General features: G+C 27.5%; 1 protein-coding gene and 2 pseudogenes across 3 annotated transcripts; 1 reads left to right on the top strand and 2 right to left on the bottom strand.

Annotated features, from left to right (window-relative positions):
* Positions 1–24,379, top strand: part of LOC149056625 (uncharacterized) — a 161,628-nt pseudogene that overhangs the window by 53,987 nt on the left and 83,262 nt on the right.
* LOC149056629 (uncharacterized) lies at positions 1,999–23,623 on the bottom strand. Of its 3 annotated transcripts, none has more exons than XR_016190682.1 (13): positions 23,485–23,623; positions 23,179–23,205; positions 19,574–19,612; positions 18,914–18,934; positions 13,412–13,459; positions 9,304–9,348; positions 8,271–8,324; positions 4,906–4,959; positions 3,999–4,022; positions 3,795–3,839; positions 2,707–2,750; positions 2,579–2,641; positions 1,999–2,173 (listed from the first exon to the last, which is right to left on the bottom strand). XR_016190682.1 is itself a non-coding variant. In XM_089221848.1 (13 exons), exons 1-12 carry the CDS (start codon positions 23,564–23,566, stop codon positions 2,616–2,618), a joined length of 546 nt encoding a protein of 181 aa, XP_089077974.1. In that variant the 5' UTR covers positions 23,567–23,623; the 3' UTR covers positions 1,999–2,173; positions 2,579–2,615. The 3 variants fall into 3 exon arrangements, 2 of the variants coding, with proteins under 2 accessions (XP_089077974.1, XP_089077975.1); XM_089221848.1 differs by having other exon boundaries at positions 2,707–2,787; XM_089221849.1 differs by lacking the exon at positions 18,914–18,934 and having other exon boundaries at positions 2,707–2,787.
* Positions 11,285–12,358, bottom strand: LOC149056630 (uncharacterized; annotated as a pseudogene).

Genomic DNA, 24,379 nt, shown 5'->3' with positions numbered 1-24,379 from the left:
CAAGAGAACATGATTATTTTTATAAAGATCATAAAGATACTAAAACAAGACATATCGCTCATAAAAATTTACAACAAAAAGCAATGGAAAGATTTTATGCTTCTGATAGTTCTTTGAATGAAAAAATTGCTGCTTTGACAACTGCAAATGTAATGAAAACAAAAAGATATTTAGGAATGAATTTAATATTTGAATAAAATTTAATATTTTTTAAATAAATATTTTGTATAATAAAATGCATTTTAAATTAACTATAAACCATAAAAAATGTTGGCTGAAGCTCATAAAAAAAATTCTAATGCAACAATTGATATTGCTTGTGATAAAATATATAAAGGAGAAAATAAATATTATTTAGATCAAAATCAAATAGATAAATTAAAAAATGCCAAGAAAAAAAATTCTGGAGTAAGGTTGGAGATTACATCGAAGCAAATTAAAGGTGGATTTTTACCATTCATTTTACCTTATCTAGAAGCTGCAGCAGTAGCTACTCCAACTTTAATTGCATTGTATGATAGTTATAAAGATAGTAAACATAAGAAAAAAATAGAAGAGGAAATAATTCGACACAATAAAGAAATGGAAAAAAATAAAGGTTCTGGATTGAAGACAAATAAAAAAAAAAAATCGAATAAATGATTAATTTCGATATATCAACATTTAGAAAAAACATTAAAAATTATCCAGGTTGTTATACAACTTTTTGGAGTAAAATAAAAAATATAAATATTGAACCGTTAAGTAATTTTGATATAATAAACTTTGGAAATAATATAAAAAAATTTAGAGGTTGTTTCATGATAAATGAATTACCTGAAAAACCATGGTTAAATGAATGTGGGATATTTAATTTAAATAATTCTACTCAAAATGGTTCTCATTGGGTTGCATGGAAAAAAATAAAAAATTATAAAATATATTTTGATTCATTTTCGAGTACTCCTCCTCCTGAAATTTTAAATTATTTAGGTGATGATAATCTGTGGTTCGGTTATCGTTCGTCGGTGGAGACGGGTTTCGAGGCGACGGTCGGTCTTGACCGTGGGTAATGAGGACAACTAGAGTGCGCCACTTAATTGGTCACTCTGTTTTTTCTCGTTACAATCTAATATATTAAAATATTTTTAATAGAAATATTTCTATTAAAAATATATAAATCTAAAAATGTAGATATTAACAATTTAAAAATAAATCAAATTGCAGGAGATATCCACGAAGCCAAATCCAATATAAGTTCTTTACACAAATATGTTCCTGATATTAATTTTTCTAATTTCTAATTTGAAGTTTGCTTTTAATACATTTTATTAATTCTTAAGTTCTTTTTAATTCAAACCAATGACTATATTGTTTTTTACTTTGTTGACAAAGTTTAGTAGCATTGAAGTATCCTGTACTTTTATCTACAATCAAAGTAAATTCTCCAAACTTTCCGTAATAAAATTCATCTTTAATATTTTCGAAACATATGATGATTTTCTGATTAAAATCAATCTTGTGTTCTTTTACTGATCTTTTTATGTTTAATTACAGTTTATTGATCTTTTTATGTTTAATTACAGTTTATTGATCTTTTTATGTTTAATTACAGTTTACTGATATTTTTATGTTTAATTACTGTTTACTGATCTTTTTATGTTTAATTACAGTTTATTGATCTTTTACTGATATTTTTAGCAAAAGTGTCCTCAAGTGCCCCACTTACTACTGAGGTGTATTGATTATTGCATACCTAGTAAAGGTTTTAGCAAGTGAAGACGATGATTCAATGCTAATCTTTTAGTTCTGATGTGATGAACCCACGTTAATCTTTGATCAAGAGTAAGGCCGAGGTATTTGATTTTTGGAGATTAGGGAATCGGATGGCCGTATAGAACTACGCCAGGACAAAGTGTATGTCTGAGGGTAAAGGTTGTGTGAACTGATTTATTCTGGTTAGGTTAGGTTAGGTTTCTTTTTTACTACAAAATTAAAAAAATAAAATAAGAATGCATATTATATATTATCATATTATATTTATAATTATGTATTACAGGTAAATGCATTTAGATAATTCTTTAAAGTTAAGGTGTGTAAAAATATAATTTACCAACTTATTTATATGAACGTATTATATAAATATAATTGAATTAAAACAAAATTACGATGAGGTTGAACTTTATCTGAAAATCTAAATGAAATAAAAATTTGAAATCATTTAGTTTTTTTAATGTATTATAGTACAAATTAATAGTTTAATTGCGTATATACTATACATATATAAGATACTCTATTATGTATGAGTTATAGGGTGAAAAATTTTAATTGTATATTTATTTATTTTTAAAATTTTAGAAATTTAGTAACTTTATTGAATTTAATTATTTTATTAGATATTCTATTATTTGGTATAAGCCTTACAATTCTGATATTTTTACACAATATGACTATAAATATTACCTTGAGATATACATTTTACATGTATATTGTGTAATAATAAGTATACATTAGCTATACAGCTATACATTTATCAACTTGTTGGTTAATATTAAAAATTTTATAGTATTATTATGATTTACGTATATAGTATGCATACCTATGCCTTGTACTGGTATTTTTTTACCTTTTATGATCTAATCATCAGAACCAGATGATGAACCTACAAAAATACAGAATTACGTGTTATGATAAATAAATCAATGGTAGTTTTATAATATAACTTACTAGACGTGGTCGAAATATTCCATTCTATATTCATAGTATAACTTCTACAAAAGTGGAGAACATTTATAGAATTTTGTAAACCTTTTAAAAATTACAACAAATAACAATGTAATCGAATCAAATATATTTATTTTACAATGAATAATTTAATTTTTGTACAGATTCATGATTTTTGAGCAAAGATTGTAATTAGGGCTCGGATGTTGTTTATGCACTTAAAACTACTGTAATATGTATGTATTTATGCACTAAAAAACTACTAACTATGAGCTAAAAATTTAAAAATATGTATTCTTAGGCAATTTATTATTTGGTTTTAATACAATCCAAAATACATTTTTAGATTCTGAGTGGAGCGAGGAACGTATTAATTTTACCATTTTGTGTTTTATTTTTAATTATTTAATTTTTTTTTTTGTGTCTGTCATCACGTTTTGCGGCAGTAAAAGTGCTTCGATTTTTGACTTCAGTACCTCGTCCGATTAGAAAGTGAATCTAGGAGGGAGGGGAGGGGGGGGGGGGTCAAAAGTATTTTTACAATAGCAGTTGAAAAGAAAAAGAAATATATAGTCACAATTTTTTTTTTAATAAGCATTCAAAATTTGAATTTTGACAACATATTATGTAAAAACCATTGTCATCATTATATTTTACGTCAATGCGTGGTAGATTGTAGTTACCGCCTATTAAGCTTATATATAGATATACAAATTTTGGAATAAATCGTATTGCTTGTTAATTTTAATTTTATTTTTTTTTTTTTTTTTTAATGAATTGAAATATGCATTTTTATTCTTAAAATCTCAAAATAGACAATTAAAATACAAAACCATTAAATATGCAAAATAAAAATAATATTATTTGATTCAGTGTTGAACATGAATTAAATTTGTACCTAGATTAACATTAAATTGGATAAATAGAAAAAATACGCAATTTCATTAACATCCGATCCCTAATATTATAATATACTAAAAAAATTATTAGAACGAGAGAAATTTTTAGTTTTTTCCTGTTAATTATTCTTACATACTATTTGTATATATATATATATATATATTTATACATGCTACATAATATTTACATACCAATATCCAGATTCGAATATTGATTGAAAAAAGTTATTAATGGTTCTGAAATTTTTTTAATTATTAGTTCCAAATATGCTTAAAAAGTGTTTATTGTTAATTTTTAAATGATACATTTTATATTTACACAGTAATAAATAACAAACATGAATAGTAAATGATTTGCAATTTAAGCGTGTAATTATGATCATAAAAATAACTTGCCAGAGTAATTCTCAATGCCATTTTCTAATATAACATAAACATAAGATATTATTCACTGCTGCATTATCTTATAAAAATCATCAACAAATAATATTATGAATCGTTAAGACTAAAAAAGAAAGAAGATGAATGAATTGTGGCGCTTTCAATATTATTACGAGGAAGTTTAATCTTTTAATAGTAATAGGGAACGATGTACATGATTTATATATTCTGTATTTTACAATGCGTTATACTACGTAGATATACATAACTATGCATTAACATTTACTAGGCAGTAAGCACAGACTACTATTTTTACAACTACCTTCGAACTACATAATTTCCCCTTTCAAGATCAATAGATTGTCTGATCGTTATATTTAACCTAACCTACCTAAATGATGGACAACTATATATTAGTACTATAATCACTATTTTTAGTTTGTTTGTGTTTTAAAATAATATATATGAAAAATCAAGTCAAACATTGTAAGTATTATTTTGTAATTGTGACAGCTATAAATAAGCGTGTTGCATGTGGGTATATCATCGCCCCCACGGGTCTATTTGGGGGAAAATGGTGGTGGTTCCTACCAATCACAGATTTTATCGTTATGCAATTTATCATATGTACTTGATAAGTAGGATTATTTCCCTTTTCTCCGATGCAGAAATAAATATAATGTATTCAAATATTCAAATATAATAATATACCTATGTTATAGCCAATTGCTATGAATTTACATTGTAATAAGCTAGATATCGTTCAACGTGTTGGTGTTGTCACTTATACGCCATATTTGATTTCATGATGAATATGTACGTATTTGTATTTGGAAGACTTATTGTAATAAATGTATAAGTACAGTATACATTACAAAATATTTAAATATAACAATATGAATAACTAGTTAAGTATACTTACGTTTTATTTCAATGATTACCCGATCAAAAGTATTCGTAGGCTCAAAAGTAAAAACTGCAAAAAAGTTTCGTATATTATTCGTAAATCACAGCACTATCAACTACACGTAATTTTTGTACCGAGTACTTAAATACAACACAAAAATAGAAAATAATATTTTATTTATTAATTTAGCCTGATGCAATGAAGTATGATGCTCAATTTTCAGTGATGAACAGATCACTTAAACAATTCACTTTATAAGTAGTTTGTGCAAAAAGAAAAAAACACACCATTGAAATTTTCTATAATCATATACCTTATACTAATAGACGGGCAATAGTAGCAGTTCAAACGATTGGACTAGAGCCAGGGCGCTGCTAGCGGTACACCGTGCACTGCGCACATGCACATTAATTAGTACCTACAATATTTTTAAAACTGTACGAGAACCAGACGTAAAGTACGATAAAGTACTATTTACTATGTGTTCTGTATTTCTATGTATAATATTTGTACGATAAAATATTATAAATAATAATTAACAATTCATTTTTACCCACTACTTTGTACTTTGTACTTCAACTTAAAATCTATTGTCTATGCTTATACTACATTAGTACTTACTTAAGTCACAAAATATACGAAAATATAAGAAAATTATGTGTTTAATTGTTATATAATGCACAGGAAATGTTTAGTAAGTTTGGTTGAATTTGATAAAACGAATGAAAGAAAATTCTATAAGTTAGTACATACCTAGTATCATTTTAATGTTTAGTAATACCTATTTTTTAGATACCTAAATATTTTTAAAATGTATTAGGTTTTCTAATGACGAAAGCAAAAAGAATAAATGGATGGCTACATATGTACCTAATATATAACTAGTACTTCCTTCTTAAACTGTTTTGTTCAGATCATTTTTTATCGCATGGTTATAATTTAAAAGGAATTTAAAAAAAATATGCTATTCCCAAGTAAGAGATTTTTTTTTGTCTTGATGGTGGGTTAAAAAGTATGAAGTATTTTTTTTTAAATTCTAGTCAAAATGGATAACTGTTCAAACAGTTTATAACTGATGATGATGAAACAATACAGTATAGTAGTGACGTCGGTACACCCAGAAGGTTAAAGACAACCTTTTCTCTGCCAAGCACTTTTAAATTATTAACCGCTGACAGACCAAGCTTTTTTTTATTAGAATTTTCACTTTTTTTATTCTATTGAATGATTTCCCTGAATTAATAATCATCAGCAAAAAAAAATAAATTAATCAATTAATTAATTGAATTATTTTTGTGATTTTTATTTTTATAGTAATAGTCGGCTGATAGGTCAATTGAAGTAACCCTCAATGATGAAATTTTTTCTGGAGGCTGTTATCTGAAAAGTTTTATTTTTGTTTTTTATATACTAAAATAGTATATTTATAAAGCAATGTCATACTTAACAAAGTAAATACAATCTGTTATATTGTTATGTTACTCCAAAGTGAAATACAAGTACCTATAGTTGGGTACACTATTTAGCCGATAATAGTATGAATTATAATTGTGGTTTGATGATTTAGAGTACCCATACAATATTAATTTATACAATAGAGATCGTACAGAGTGGTAAACCTGACATAAGATTTTGCTGCATCAATGTGTTATGTCTCACCGCGCCACATAGTGCTTATGGTATACGGAAGTCTCGTTAGGTTGGCTATAATGAGCGCGTCGACGCGCATGATCCCTGTATATGTTACGGGCAATGTGGAATACCAATGTGTACACATTGCACGGTCAATGTGGTCCTGCCCGGGCAATGTGAGCCACGATGTTTTTTTTTTTTTTGTAATAGTTCATAGTATATTAAAGTTTAATACTATTATTGATTTTATTAAATCTTATCATATAATGAATATTTTAAAACAATTATAATAATAATAATAATTGTTAAATAATTTAAGTAATTTATAATAAATTCAATCACAATAAACTACGTAATTTTAAAAATCATAAATCTTCGTTACTGATATGGCCATATCGGAATAATAAAATGAATAGCTGTCTTGATAAAATCAGTCAACGATATATTATAAGCAATCATTTATATTTTCGACTAACCTAAATAAAATGATAATATTTGATATTTTTTTTGTTATTTCATCAAAATATTTGTAATAGTAATATTAATATGATGCATGAATATAATTAATTATTGTTTATTCGGTCAATATCATTAGATGGTAAAAAAAAACATCATGGTTCACATTGCCCGAGCAGGACCACATATATATTGTATATATATTCAACACCTTGATAGTCGTCTCCTTCTTATTATTGAAGTCGGCCACCATTTACAAAGCAGCACGGACTACTACAGTAGTACGTGCAAAGCAGACGATGTTTACAAGATAATATTATCAGTTATCGCTGTAACAGAAAATTTACTAACCAAATTATGCCGACTAAAATCTGAATTCAAAATAGTTCATAATATTATATTAATTTTTACATACCTAACCTATGTAAAATACTAACATTCAATTACTGTATTGATTTATAGCGGAAACATTTATATGGATATTATATTTAGATAGTGCTGTTTATTATGTATAGGTTTCAAAATGAAAAAAATATTTATTTAGGGTACTAGCATGATGGAATATAATAACATTTACAACAAAATTTGAAAACAAATCAAAAATAAATAAGTTTTTAAAATGTAGTATGTATACGTAAGTACGGAACTTTACTCAGTCAAGTCGGAAACGATTGAGTAGATATATTATAATGTATATAATAGTATTTAATAGGTAGTATATAATTGTACATAATACTATAAAGAGCAAAGTTTTGAAAAAAGCACAATTCATAATAATTTATTATACAGGGTTTCCCGCAAGGATTTACCCATTTCGATATCTCACGAAATAATGGCGATATCAAAATTCTGGTTTTATAATAAGATTCATAGGGATAAGAACTACAATTATTTTATTTTTTAATTTATATTAATGTTTTTGTAAAAAATTTAAATACCTAATATATTTTTTTATTTAATTATTTCCAAAAAAATTAATAATAGCCATTCTATACAGGGTTTAATTTTTCTGAAAATATTGACGTTTCAAAATTTTATTTTCATTAATTTCCTGATTTTTAATACTTTTTCTAGTTTTAAAGAATTAAAATATGATTATAAATTTATAACTATTAGGAACAGTAGTATAAATTCGGCTTTCTAGTTGTTGCATATATCTATAGCATGATCTTATCGTTCCATCCGCTCCTCGTCAAACTTCTGCCTCCCATCACATCTTAAAGCCAAATGTAATATTATAACAGGGTAGGTAATATATAATATATAAAAATAACATATATATATATACTTACCGTAAGTAAGCAAATATTCCTCATCAGGAAAATTAGGCCTATTTTGTAAATCATCTATAAATTATAATTAATTTTACTTTTCATTTATCTCAGATTATTACTGTTTTTATGTTGCATTATAATCAGCTCCATATACAGTGGAACCTCTATTATCCGAACCTCTGTTATACAAACCCTCTATTATCCGAATGTTATTTCATTTCAGTTCATGTATCCAAACGTCAATACTGAAAATATCCGGTTGCAGTTTATTATTAGTCAGATTTGGGTAGTATTGCGTATACGTTATTCGGAATATTTTTTTAAATACTTATTTCTAAGTATTCAATACAGAATTTTGTAGTAAAAATATTTGTCATACGTTTAATTAGTATAATTTATTTATTTTTTGTCACATCTTTCTGTTATACCCTGTATAAATATTTATTTTTATTTTTATTATCCGAACTCGTTGTGGTCCCAATTAGTTCGGATAGTCGAGGTTCTACTGTACTTGTATTCGTAATTACAATATACATATTTATAGTTACATTTAAATTATAACTTTAGCGTGATACAAATAAGTATGAAACTCAATATTTGACAATAGATCGAATATCTAACCAAAATATTTGTTTGTTATTTTATTTGTGAACGGATCTCCTTGGAGATCCGTAACAATATTGACTCATTACTTTAGTGGTCATTATTTTGTTTTGTGTAATTATCTACAATGACTCGGAAAGGATTTTGTGTCATTATTTGACAGTGTCAGAGTTTTACCATTTATATCATCGTAGTTCCGAGGCTTAGTTAGGAAATACACAACAAGGACAATTTTTCAGAGGCCGGGTTGTTAGACAGACGTTCAATCCTCAAAACCGGAGAAGAAAGTATGAACCAACTAATTAAACTCAGTTCATGGTTTGGAATCCCGGGTTTGCCGTAACACTATATAGTGATTCTCCAGGAGAAGGAAAGACAAACTATTTTGGTTGCCATAAGGTATGTAATATATAATTTACTGTTGTCTACCAAAGTAATGTATACTTACTAAAATGAAGTATCTCATCACCTTCTTCACGGGTGTACCACCTCTCTATAAATTAATAAAAAACATTAATATTTCACATAAATCCTAGTTTTTTATTATTTTAGATTCTTAGCGGAGCGAAGAATGTATTGATTTTACTATGATGTGTGTTTTTTTTTTTTTGTGTGTGTCTGTCATCACGTTTTGGGGCTGTAAAAGTGCTTCGATTTTCGACTTCAGTAACTCGTTCAGAAAGTGAAACTAGGGGGGGGGGGTCAAAAGTAAAACATACTCAATATTTTTCTTAGAAATCAGGATAAACAAACTAAAAATTAAGAGGAAAATGGGAAATTTTACGCACTATCAGTTTTCGACAAAATTATTTTAGTTTTTGATGTATATAATTTAAAAAAAAATTACCATAGAAACACGAAATTTTCGCTAAATGTTTATATAAGTATATTCTATCCACCATGCAAGTTTCAAAGATTTTAGACTTAAGTTGATCTATTTTATAATCATATGCAATTTTCGATCATTATTAGTTTTTTTAAAATTAATATCGATAAAAATTAATTTGTTGGGTAGAAAAGCTTGAAAATTTAATACAAGGTTCCTAACATATTGTTACAATAGCAGTTGAAATATAAAATAAATTTACACAATTTTTTTTTCAAGCATTCTAAGTTTGAATTTTGACAACATACGTAAAAATCACGAAAATTCGCAAATTATTTTAAGCTAGAAATTCATAAAAAATTTTCTTTTTAAATCTAAGATTTAAGTTTAAGTATTTAATTTAATTTAAGTTTCCGCTCAGAATCGTTTTTCGTTTACAATGATATAATATCATTGAATTCAAATTTAATTCCATTCATTACAGTAACCAACTTGTAACCTACTGTACAGCAGAGTGATATCCACTTCCCCCTTTTTTATTTCAGTCTAGTCGACTTAAGGTACATTTGTGCACGTAATACCACAACAAACAATGCAAAATTAAATTAAAAATATTAATGATACCTAATGCATTGAAGTATGACACTCAGTTTTCAGTAAAGGATTAAATAAACCTAACCAATATGATTTTCACTCGATGAAGGAGTGGATATTTTAAAATCGTTGCTACTTGTCTCGATAATTCAATGATATCCAACTACGATTCCAATTAAATTTATAATCAAATTAAAAGGAAAATTTAGTTAGGTATTATAACTCAATAACGTTGAGTGCCGTGATATGATATAAACATATGCCAGTGTAACAAAAACCCGATTATTTGAACTTATAACTGATATTAAATGGACTTAAATATATTTTATAGACATGGTTAGAACAATAAGATTCAACAACAACAGATACCCAAAAGCAAATATAGAACTGCACGAAAAACTAAAAGTATTTAGCAATTAGGATCTTTATATCACATATCAATATATCATAACAAGTTACCTATACCGTGTGTCCCAAAAAACAGGGGCCACTTTACCACTCATTACCATGTAAATATTTTTGAATTCTGTTTGCGGGACATTAAATTAGACTAATGGATCATAAATTTCTATGACTTACAATTTTTTTAACTCATGTATCTTGCACATGCGTAATAAAACTTACATTTTTTTTAATGGCAACCTGTAATTTGAATATCATATTCGGGTTCATTGTTTTTTGAAGCCATTTTGATGTATCAACTTGTGTCCTAAACCCAAAATTGACTAAACTAGAGCTAAGGAGAATTTAAAAAATTAAAAAATTCAATTTATTTAATTTTTTTTCTAACTGTAGTACGTATTTATTTTTATTTTTTAAACACCATGCAACAAACAATCAAAATTATTATTATTAAATTAATTAACTATTTACTATTTATGAATTATTATCTTATTTTATTACGCATTATGAAATAACATAGTTTAAACATGTATTTTCAAGAAACAAAATTTCTATTTTATTTTTTTTGACATTACTATACATTTTTATTTACAATTAAAAACATACACTATTCAATAAACTGTTCGAAATTCCCTCCGTCGTGTAAAGTGCATGCCTCAAATCGACGTAAACATTCATGAGTAGTTGCTGCCAGTATTTGGTTTTCATCCAAGAGGTTACAAGCGTGTGTCATTTTATTCTTTAAATCTTGGATGTTAATTGGAGGATCAGCATACACAACATTTTTCAAGTGTCCCCACAAAAAAAAATCTAACGGTGTTAGATCTGTTGACCTGGGGGGCCATTCTACTGGTCCATGTGTTGCAATAAATTTCTCGCCAAATCTTGCTTTCAAAAATTCTTGGACAATTCGGGCATTATGAGCAGGTGCCCCGTCTTGCTGATAATAAATATTTCTACGTATATCTAAAGGTAAATCATCAAGGAGTAATTGCAAGTCATCACGCAAAAAATCCAAGTATCTTCTTCCCGTTAAAGTTCCGTCATAGAGATGGGGCCCAAGTAACTTACCACCAATCAAACCAACCCATACATTTGTACCCCAACATGTTTGAAAGTTTGTAGGAACAGCCCAGTGAGGATTTTCATTCGACCAATAACGATTATTTTGCTTATTTAATATTCCATTATTAGTAAATTTACTTTCATCAGTCCACAAGATATGATTAATTAATAATGGATCATCCTCAGACGTCACCATAAACCAAGAAATAAAATTTAACCTTTTTTCTGGGTCTGTTATACGTAAATGTTGGACAAAGTCTGGTTTGTAAGGGTGTAGTTTATTTTTTTTTTAAATCTTATGAACTAAAGTTTTAGGTATGCCAACTTCATGTCCGACGTGTCTAACAGACGAATGTGGGTTAAGATGTACATACGCTAAAACTTGATTTTCAATTACTTCATTAAAATGTTGATTTACACGTGGTTGTTTTTGAACAACATTTTTTCTATTAAATGAACCAGTTTCAATCAACGACTTTTCAAGTTTTTGAACATAAGTACGATTGGGGTGATACCGATCTGGATATTGCTGAGCGTACATTCTTGTTGCTTCTCGTGCGTTTCTGTTACACTTTCCGTAGATCAATAGTAACTGAACTCTTTCACTATTATTCATGATTAATATTTTATTCTAACAAAATTCAAACTATAACTTTATAATACCTAAAGGTATTGACAATAGCGAACAAAAACGTCGAACTACAAAAACCGCAATGACACACATGACTCTGATAATTAGGAGTTCCATAATAAGTTCCACATTTTAATAGGTATAGGTAGGTAAATAACAAAAATAGAAATACCAATGCTCATTATTATTTTAATAGATACTTAATTATAGGTAATTATGATGGAAACAAAAATACACTTCTTCTTCTTTTTTGGTCTCGGCCAATTAAGACCATATGCAATTTCATAATGTGTAATAATAAAATAAGATAATAATTCATAAATAGTAAATAGTTAATTAATTTAATAATAATAATTTTGATTGTTTGTTGCATGGTGTTTAAAAAAATAAATAAATACGTACTACAGTTAGAAAAAAAAAAATTAAATAAATTGAATTTTTTAATTTTTTAAATTCTCCTTAGCTCTAGTTTAGTCAATTTTGGGTTTAGGACACAAGTTGAAACATCAACATGGCTTCAAAAAAATCGATGAACCCGAATATGATATTCAAATTACAGGTTGCCATTAAAAAAAATGTAAGTTTTATTGCGCATGCGCAAGATACATGAGTTAAAAAAATTGTAAGTCATAGAAATTTATGATCCATTAGTCTAGTTTAATGCCCCGCAAACAAAATTTAAAAATATTTTCATGGTAGTGAGTGGTAAAGTGGCACCTGTTTTTTTGGGACACACGGTATATGTATAACTTAACTGAACAATTGGAACGAGTGTAGAAGACTTTTAGGACTTTAAATATTACTATGATAGTGTAGAATCCTTTGATAATAATATGGAAATATAAAATAAATATTTGTATTTTACGATTTATAATACTACGTAGGAACATAATTATAAATTAACATTAATCAAATAATAGGAATAGTCGTACATAATAGCAGTCCAAAAATATTTTTATAACTACACATTTTCACCCTCACAATCATGTGATCGTTAATTAAATACAACACTATAAATAACTGATAACATATACTTACCAAAATTTGCATGTACTCTATCAAAATTTTCGCCATTTTGTTGTATATCTATACAATTATAAATTATATTATTTATTCAGCATTTATTTAGTTAAGGAGATAGTTTTTGGAGATAGATAAAATAAGAAACTCGTAACAAGACAATCTTATATAATAAAACGTGAATCCCTATATATATCGCTCTAAGCAACCCATGGAAGAATTACGTTTTTCTTCCATGGGTTTCTTAAGACCGGCCAATCGCGTTACTTCCTCGCGGCGGCGGCCGAGCTATCACGATTTTTCGGTTATCGTATCACTCATCAGTCACAGATATCGTGTTTTAGATTTTTCGAAACGTTTTACGCTCATTTTTTCGACTTTTTACTCGATTTTTCTGCTTTTACGCCCTTTTCCGTCGCCTTTTTTTTACGTTTAATTTAAGCGCGTTTCTTTTAAAATCGAAAACTTGGCCGACTTTCGTTTTTATCGTTTTTTTTTTTCGATCTTTTTCGTCTTTAAGACCGCCGACTGCTCTTTTTTCGCGTAGTATACTTATTTTCGAACCCGTAGACGTGCGGTACCTACCTATTGTACTGATAATAATAAATATTATACTGTTTTTGTTTGATTCAATAAATATTGTTTTAAATACGTTTAATTCTGTCTTTTGCCTGTTCGAAATCCTTATTTTAAGCTCATGTCGACGGTGTTTGAGTGTTCCTACTTTTTATAAATTATTACAAAAACGGCTACTCGGTTAGTAGCCAAATATTTAACACAGCACATAAAAGATGCGACTACATGTGATATAATAATATGTAATATTTATTTACACTTTTGTTCGTCGACGGCTCAAAGAACGTAATCATATGATGCTACGTATAAGGTGTTTAATATTAATTGCTGTCGATAGGTGTAATGAGTAGTCTACGACGGTGGTTAATCGACAACCGTAGTATCTGTGTATATGTAATCTCTTTAGGGTTTTTATGTTTAAATTGATTAAATAACTACTCGGTTATACCATGTTTAGAATATTTTGGTGGTAATGTTAATAATTTAGTAAAAGTGAGTATGTACTGCTACGGATGCATTATTAAATATCATTACTTATAGGCAATGTAGTTTTTATTCATTTGTGGTAATTAAATAGTTACTAAATTACACCAGTAGTAATAATATGGACAGTTTTATTTATTAACGGCTGTATGAATGTCATTCATGGGACGGATAAAACATTAAATATTATTGTTGATAAATAATTTAGGTTCTATGAGTAGTCTATACATTTGTGATAATCAAATACCTACCCAAATTTACCAGAAAAAGCATATTTTGGTAATTATATTAACGCTTTGGTTCATCGCCGGCTCTATTATTGTCAGTGTGTTATTAAATATTACTGTTTATAGGTAAGTTAGCTACTGTGAAAAGCCTATTGTTTTTAAATATTTGATAGATTTAAATAACACTTTAGTTCATTGACGGTGTTAGTTATGAAAGTCTATATGTACTGAAATGGATACGGTATTAAATTATGCTATTGTTGGGCAAGATAGATTCTATAAGTAGGTAATCTATATTGGTTAGGTAAATTATTTAACCAAGCCCACAAATGTACACCAATGTAATATAATAGTATAGTCACAAAACAGTTCGTTGACAACATTAAATGTTATTTGTATTAAATAGTATAATACACAGATACATGCATATAATGTTAAACTTCCTTAATTTGACAAATTGTGTAAAAATCGTTAGAATTAGAATAAATTAATAAGCAAATTTAGTTAAACCAACTTCAATAGTTTGATTTTAATAAAATTACTCAAACATAGACTATCAAAATAAATTATTAAATATGTGATAGATCTAAATAACACTTTAGTTCATTGACGCCTTGACGGTGTTAGTTATGAAAGTCTATATGTACTGAAATGGATACAGTATTAATTATGCTATTTATGGGCAAGGTAGATTCTATAAGTAGGTAATCTATATTGGTTAGGTTAATTATTTAACTAAACCTATAAATGTACATCATTGTAATATAATAGTATAGTCACAAAACAGTTTGTTGACAAAATGAAATGTTATTTTTATTAAATAGTATACATACATGCATATTATGTTAAACTCCCTTATTTTGATAAATTGTGTAAAAATCATTAGAATTAGAATAAATTAATAAGCAAATTTAGTTAAAAGGACTTCAATAGTTTGATTTTAATAAAATTATTTAAACATAGACTATCAAAATAAATAAAAAATAATATATTGATATTACACTACATTTAGAAGTAACGACTAATTGTAAATTATTTAACATTTACCTAGAACTTAATTATTTAGCCGTGTATATGTATTTTTAAAATATACACAATGATTTTGTATATATTACAATATGTTTTGATTTTATTTGATACCTAACAAAAAAGAAATTGCTGTGTATTCACATGACTTCTTGATTAATTTTGTCAGTTACAATATGCAATAAAATAATGGTAGGTTAACTAAATGTTATGACTAAACAGTGAATAGAAACATAACTTAGTACAATATGAACAGAATCATAGATGGATATACTATACCGAAATAGTATAAACACATCGATTAAAAACAAACATACCTACTATATTATAAGGTTAACTGACACATAATTCACACGTTTAAACGTTTTTAGTATTAATCGCCGCTAAATTAAAACGGTTTAAATGCTAAAGTTTTTCCACATTCCAGTATCTCGGTAGGATGTCCCAGTAGGTTAGGCGTTAGGCATTAGATGTTAGGGTATAGGCGGCGGAGAATAATAAATTTGACAGATTTTTCTCCGACTTCTTAAGGAACGAAGGAGTTCTAATGATAACAAAATTAATTGATTTAATTTGTTTGATCTTTTTTTTGTATTTTTTTTAATTTACCGATGTCCTAATGTTTTTTTCGTTTTTTTTTTTTTTCATAATTTTCCAATGTTCTAATGATCATAATTTGTCACTCGAATTACTGTTGCATATTATACCTACAATAAATACTTGAATACTAGGTAGTCCGTGTTTTTAGTCTGTTATATTTAATAACTACGCGTGATCTATTTATTGATATCAATGATATCGATAAAAGTGTTTTTGAAAATACTGTGGTCTCTGGATATCGCTTAGTACCGTTAATCACTTCGCATCTTATATCTACGCGTACATCGTATTATTTATTAATTAATTAATAATAATAAAATTGTTAGTTGTAGGACTAGCTAAGTTATTGCGGTGGCTCATTTAAATAACATAGCCACCTGAGATCTTTTGCATTTTTTTCGAATTTTATTTAATTATTTTTTGTTATATTATTACTTAGTTCTTTTTTTAGTGAAGGTTGCTCCACCATCAGTGAAAACCAATTAGAGCTATATGCCTAAATGTATTTGGATATCCCACAACGACGATAAATGATAATTGATGGGTACCTAACCATTTACGATCCGTCTTCCATAATAAACCGTTTTCAAGAAAAAAAAAACCATTTAATTAAGCTATGTGTGTGTATACTGTATAGTATACAAAATAGTATATAGTAGTATATAATATAAAATAAGCCATTGGTTACACTAAATAAATTCCAATTCCTTAAAACATACAATATGTTGTCTTCAGTATTATTCAATAACCTATAGGCTACACAACTACCAGCAGTAATTTGTTCGAACTTATGATGACGTATATAATTTTAATATAAGTTAGGTTCGATGATATAGGTATATAAAAAAAATTTACTATATAGGAACACCTTGAAGAAAAACACATATATAAAAGGAATATCTTTTATATTACTCATTTCATCAATGCAAATGTAACAGAAACACATTAAAATAAATCATCATTGTATTAATACTTATTACTAATTTGTGACTAAACCATAGGTACTCTGTTAATCATAAGAATTTCTACACGGCATGCACACCATTTTATTTGTGATATTCATTAATTTCTTAATTCACTTAATACTTTATTATTATTCATCGTGAATTTCTATTGCGAATTGCGTGTTATTTATAAAATTGACTGTCTATATGATCAAATGCTATTGGTTTATCAGATTAAATACGTTTATATGCGTTTTGTTATTCATATATTTTTCGTGAACAAAATAGATATATATCTACTACCAAAGTAGCGCAGTTTTATTTATTGCCGTGGAACAGAGGGTCTGCAATCCACCGCAGGTGGATTGCCTACCTGATAAGCTGCTGCACATATGTTAATCGATATTCACTTGGGGAGATTAACTTGCTAGACACCAAAACATGGATTTCAAATTGAAGATTTTTTACATACGAAAAAGCATCGGACATGCGACGAGAGGCCGTATAATTCAATGGCTGGTATATAATATATATATATGTGTGTGTGTGTATGGTTTACGTTACTTCTCTGTGTATGATAAAATTTGCTTAGGGTTTATCATGGCGAATACAATCATGTGTGCTCTAAAATGTTTATAATAATATATTATGCGTGTACAGAATAGGTTTATACTACCAAAGTAGCCGAATTTCATGTATTGCCGCGGAACAGAGGGTCTGCAATCCACCGCAGGTGGATTGCCTACCTGACAAGCTGCTGCATATATGTCAATCGATATTCACTTGAGGAGATTAACTTGCTAGACACTGAAACATTGATTTCAAATTGACGATTTTTTACATACGAAAAAGCATCGGACATGCGACGGGAGGCCGTATTATTCAATGGCCGATTTGCATAGGCCATAGGTGATGTGAGAATATATCTAGACACTCAAACTCGAAATTCAAACATTCCCGCCTTCGTAACGAGTTCGCCAAGCATTATCAGAAATCCTTATCACCTCCTCAAATTTTTGTTTTTAAACAGGAACAATTTTTATATGTAAAACTATGACGACATTGTCGTCACTAGCCTCCACCGCCCACTTCAGCGAGTCTCACCTATCCCCCGAGTTTCAGGACAGCGAGTTTCCGACAGCAGCTAGTATAATATAAAACATGAGTTCATTAGTAATTATAATGAAACTGAATCCCACGTGACCATATTAAATAATAGATTTATTATCCTGGCCCAAGGGAGTCCACGTACCACATTGCTCATGGTCGGGAGCGTACCTCATGGTATCTTTTAACGATAATTGTAAGTAACTATTTAAATTTTTCGTCAAATGTTTATTTTATCATTTAATATACATGTGTGATAAATTTTTCAAAATAGTTTGATTTATTTTGATGTAGAAATTTAAGATTTTCAATTTAAATTAAATAATATTTTATTGGTTAAGTTCCAAAATATTTAAAATTGCATTCAAGGTTCATTATAAGTTGCTATAATAGGAGATAGTTGAAAAATATCAAATGTCCAAGGTAAGTTTGTTTTATAAGCAATTATAGTTTACATTTTTTTTTATTATAGATTATAAACATTGATTACCATAAATAGTTCATAATATTGTAACCTAAAAATCTAAATATATGTTTACAATGTTATTTTTACATACGTTTCAAATTCAAATCAAAGGCTAAATTACATATTTAATCCAAGAATAATGATTTTAATTATATTGTTCTAATTAAAAATAATATTCGTGAGTACTTTAGTGCTCATTATTATAATGTATACAGTATACATACAATGACAAAATTAATTAATTTAACCATCTGTAATATAAATGCCTAATAGTAAAATTAATTACTTCTGTAGCGATGAGCTATATTTGCGAGGATTCTCGAATGTTCTATACCGTGACAGGGTGTTCAAATGTTCGGGAGCGCTCCCGAACGCATGGCTCATCTCAATATAATATATTTTATTATTATAGCACCCCGTAGCCGCCGAATACTAGTCTTCGTCGTCTACGTCTACCTGTCCGACCGATCGACACCTCGTACGCGATTGACGTTACATTATGTTATTTTCTTATAATTATTTTTACTTTGTCAATAAAGTTAGTTACTAAATTTATGTGAGTGTTCTCTATCATTTCTCATTAAAATCATCACTTAAACAGCACAAAGTGTCTAATTGATACACGGCATTCTGTCTAATACTTTGTTAGTTATTAATTTTTAGCTGTTTTTAGTAAGTTAAACATTTAATTTTGTGACAAAGTTGGTCACAAAATATTATCGCGTTTTTAAATGACAAAAAATGAACTTACTATTGTTTCCATGTATAAGCCCTGCTTCAAACATTACCTCTATAACAGAAGATTATACCATAGAAAACATCGAATATTTATGTTTAATTTATATATATATAAAATTCTTCTGAACGTCTGTTGTTATAATATACACTTCACTTAGATAGCTGGACCTATTTCGATAAAATCTTTTGGGTAGGTTGAGTGGGTTCCAGGATGGATTGGATTCACAATTGGATAAGTTGGAATTTTGTGTTTATTAATGTTTTCTATTGGTAAGATACTATGATAATATTACGACTAGCAGAAAATATTTGAATACTCGAATATAATATAGTAATAGGCATACAAATAATAATCATATTGAGAGTTCTACACTGTGTAGATAAATTATACTTTCATATTTAATAAAAAGTTAAACAAATCATACATAAAATTAAAAACTAAATAAAACATGATAAAAAACCATGTAGCCAGAGTCGTTCCGTGGGGGGGGGGTCTACTCCCAGTCCCAGGGCGCATGTTTTAAAGGGGTGTCAAAAATTTTTTTATAATATTTATAAACTTTACATAAGTAAAATATATGAGAAACGTTATTGTTTTACAATTATTTTAGACCATTACAAATTTTTATATTGGACCAAATTATATCGTGTAAATAAAATACGAGTATTACAAAGCTCAAATATTTCAATAGATCAGGCTTCAAAAATTATAAATTAATTAAATGTTTCTTTTCAAGAAATGCGTGTTAGTGGAAATGCACAAATTAAAACTAAAGATATTAGTATTTGTGATAAAGTTTGAATAAAATCTAAATTAAAAATTAAAAGGAAAATAAAATGGAAAGTTATGAGCAGAGAAAAATCATCGGGTGAAGATATTTCTGCAGATCAATTTTTAACATTGGAATACTACAAAGTTCTTGATAATATGATGGCTCAACTGTAATGTAGGTTTGAACAATAATCAAATATTTTTTATGATTTTCAATTCCTTTATGGTCATTCGCCATCTATAACACCAGTTGAAACATTAAAAAAATGTGTATCTGATTTAGCTATCAAATACAACGAAGATATTGGACCAGGAAATAATTAACGAAATCGAATTTTTTACATATCGAGTAAAAGCAATTCTACTAGAGTGAGAATGAAATAACGAAGAACATCGATTTTGAAGATGTCTTTGAAGTAGGTTAGGGATTGGCAACATTTTTGGCTCGAGAAAATTATTAGGACCCACCCTCTATATTATAATATATAATATTATACATAAAAAAAATATTACTCGTGTGTTTAAGGCAATATGTGGTTTAACCCCCCCCCCCCATCCACATTAAATACAATTTTAAAAATTACAAATTTGTATACAGACATTTAAATTTTATTAAAATAAAGTTTGCTCAAAACTTATAACAAATTGTTACAACAATTTAATATGAAGGTTCTTTATTAAGTAATACACTTTTAGATTCTGAGCGGAGCGATGAATGTATTGATTTTACAGTGATGTGTGTGTGTGTGTTTTTTTTTGTGTCTGTGTACACGATAAGTTGTCGAAATAATGCTTCGATTTTCAAATTCAGTAGCTTTCCCGGTTGGAAAGTGAATCTAGTTGGTGAATTGAAGAATTTCAAATTTTGAAATTCTCGGTAGTTTTCAATAGCATCGGGAAAAATTAAAAAAAATTAAGGGAAAACGGGTATTTTTACACAAAATCAATTTTTGAGTAAATCAATTTTATATATTGGTGTAACTCTAAAACAAATTACTACAAACACATGAAATTGTCACTAAATGTTTATACTGGCATTTTCTATACTTGATAAAAGTTCAAAATATTTCAAATCTTTTTAAGTTATTTATAGGCATTTGAAATTTTCGATTTTTTCTGTTTTAGGAAAAAAAAGCTTCAGAATTTAATACAAGACTCCTAATATATTGTGACAATGACAGTTAAAAAATATTAAAAATACAGTCATCATTTTTTTAATAAACATTTAAAATTCAAATTTTGACAACATACGTAAAAAACACGAAAATTTCCTAAGAAACTCATAAAAATATATCTTTTCAAATTTAAGATTTGAAAATTTAATGCAAGATTCCTCAGTTGGAAAATATTAAAAATACATAGGCATGTTTTTTGTTTCTATAACTATTTAAAGATCAACAAAGTTGACAACATTTATTAATTGAAACTGTACAAATTCTTTGGTTGTTAAAAATTTATAAAACGTTTAACTTTTATTTAAGGATTGAAAATTAAAAACAAAGTTCCGTGTAAGTCGTTAATTCTGTGCCAAAAAAAATTAAAAAACTATAGTTTTTTTTTTTTTTTAGTTATTTTAAGTTCGAATTTGGATGAAATTACCTATTAAATAACCAAAAATAACAATTTTAGCTGTACTATTGTAATTTAAAAATATTATTCGTGGGTTCTTTAAATTATTGTATAAACCTACTATGAAAGACTGAGTGAGTCGTGTTCATAATGATTCTGATTGATTAATTTGGAATTAATTTTATAGAAACCTACATTTTTTTTTTTTTTTTTTTTTAACTTAAAGCAATATAATAAATACTGTATAAAATTATAAAATATCATAGACTGACAAACCGTCTCCGCTCAGAATCGTTTTTCGTATACAATGATATTATATCATTAAATTTAAATTTAATACCATGCACCATTATACATTAACCCATTTGAAAACTACTTAACAACAGAGCGATATCTACTCACTCGCTTTTTTTAACTTATCAATGATTTCTTCTGTGTCAATATAATTTAAATTTTTTTTCTCCACAGCCATAAGCATAAAATAGGCAGCCATAGCAGCGCTCAAGGATACCGGTTAGGTTCCCGATGGGCCTATCCAGCCCTGTATTGAAGATTTTGCTTCAATTAAGTCCAGGAAAATTAAGGTTTAAACTAATATAGGCTATTTGAGACGTTAGTAATTAATGTAATATGTATAATATAATATAATTTATGATTTGTATTATTTTTTAATTATTTAATACGGTATAAATTAATTAATTATAATTAACTATTTTGTTTAATAATTACTATTACAATCAGCTTTAGTTTTTTGTCAAATCAATGTTCAAAATACATTGTAAAAAAAAAAATTGATTAAATAGGAATGGAATGCATTATTATTAATGATAATTATTATAGGGTTCGAATATTTTAATTTTGCCCTGTGCTCCAAATCTTAACCACACGGCTCTGTACGTCGTGACCAAAAAGTGCACGGATGTAGGTTAATAAATACGGCTTACTAAGATTATGTACTCGCAAATGTCGTCACCGTCTTTCAAATACATAATATAACAAAATTTAAGTCCAACAGTTTCAAACTTTTGTCATTTTTTAAGCGAGATATGAGTGTGTAAAATTTTAATATTTGTAAATGTTAATAAATCACTTAAAAATTGAAATATCGTAAAAAAACAACAAGAGAATACAGATAATGTATTACGATTTAGTAAATTAGTAACTAAAATTTACACAAATTAAAATTATTATACAGTAGATAAGTGATCATGTTGAGCAAAACTCAATTTATTTATATGAACAATATAAATATTGTAAATTAAAATCAAATTACTTACTAAGGCAATTGTGTGCTCGATCATATTCTATATAATTTCAGAGTTAGTAAGACATGTGTTTGGTTATTGTTAAACGGTTAAAAAGGTATTTAAAAAAAAATATGAGAGCATGTAAGAGAACGTCACAACCACTGACAAAGTACAAAAAACGTACATTTGTAAAATAAACATAATGCATGTCCAGCAAAAAAATTCATTTATAATTAACATTGCTATTAATTAAAGAAATCATAATAACGTTAAAATACTCTATAAATATAAATAAGAGATTCGTCCTAATGCACAATAAAAATTAAAAATACTAACTTTCATTTGGAGTCAATGCAATTATATTTCCAATCATATAAAACATAAAACATATAACCGACATACTAATATATTTAGCCATGATTTATACGTAAACTAATAATTATAACAGCGTTGAATAAGTTAAAAACATAAATAATAGAATAGTATTAAAAGTTTTTCTGCAACGGTATTTAAAAGGTCGTTATGCAAATACGAGGCCAACACAAACAAATACACTTGCGTGTATCCAGTGCAACTGAGTAAACCATTTGAGGAAGTGGGCGCTTGTAAATTGCGCCCACATTAAGTAGGTTAGGTTAGGTTAGTAAAAATACTATAGTAAATTGCGCCCGAGATTTTTCGGGGTCTAAAACGGGTATAGTAAACTGCGCCCATAGTATCTACTATCTTGAATTCATCGTTACCTATTATGTGTATTTTAAAAATACTGTTGTTCATTTTTTGGTGGATAAGCCGAACGTTAGGTTAGGTTAGGGCTGAATATGTGTAGATTATGTCTCATTGCTATATGCCGATAACTTATAACTTACGTATTTTTATTATTAACATTTTTAACCTAACAAAAAATATTTAAACAACTATAATTAATACCATAATATTTAAAAAAAAAAAATTAATTTTTCTATTTTTATTAATTCCTATTTTTTTTTTATTTATTCATTTCAAGTAAGCCAAAAAATAACATTTTTGGAAGACAGTGATAGTCGCCTCATCGTGATGGTGTCCTCTGGGTAATGCTAAATTACTATCATAAAAATAATACTTCTATGGGGCGCAATTTACTATACAGAAATTTGTACCTGAAAAATACCGGGCGCAATTTACAACTATTTCCTTTCGTTGGGTGCAATTTACGTTTGCCCGAGGAAGTAGGTTAGGTAAACTAGACAAT

This window comes from Diuraphis noxia, unplaced genomic scaffold (genome assembly GCF_037042655.1).
Source record: "Diuraphis noxia isolate RWA-SAM2 unplaced genomic scaffold, SU_Dnox_SAM2 contig0003, whole genome shotgun sequence".
In the NCBI taxonomy this organism is placed as follows: domain Eukaryota; kingdom Metazoa; phylum Arthropoda; class Insecta; order Hemiptera; family Aphididae; genus Diuraphis; species Diuraphis noxia.
This window is presented reverse-complemented; position numbering and strand designations above follow the sequence as displayed.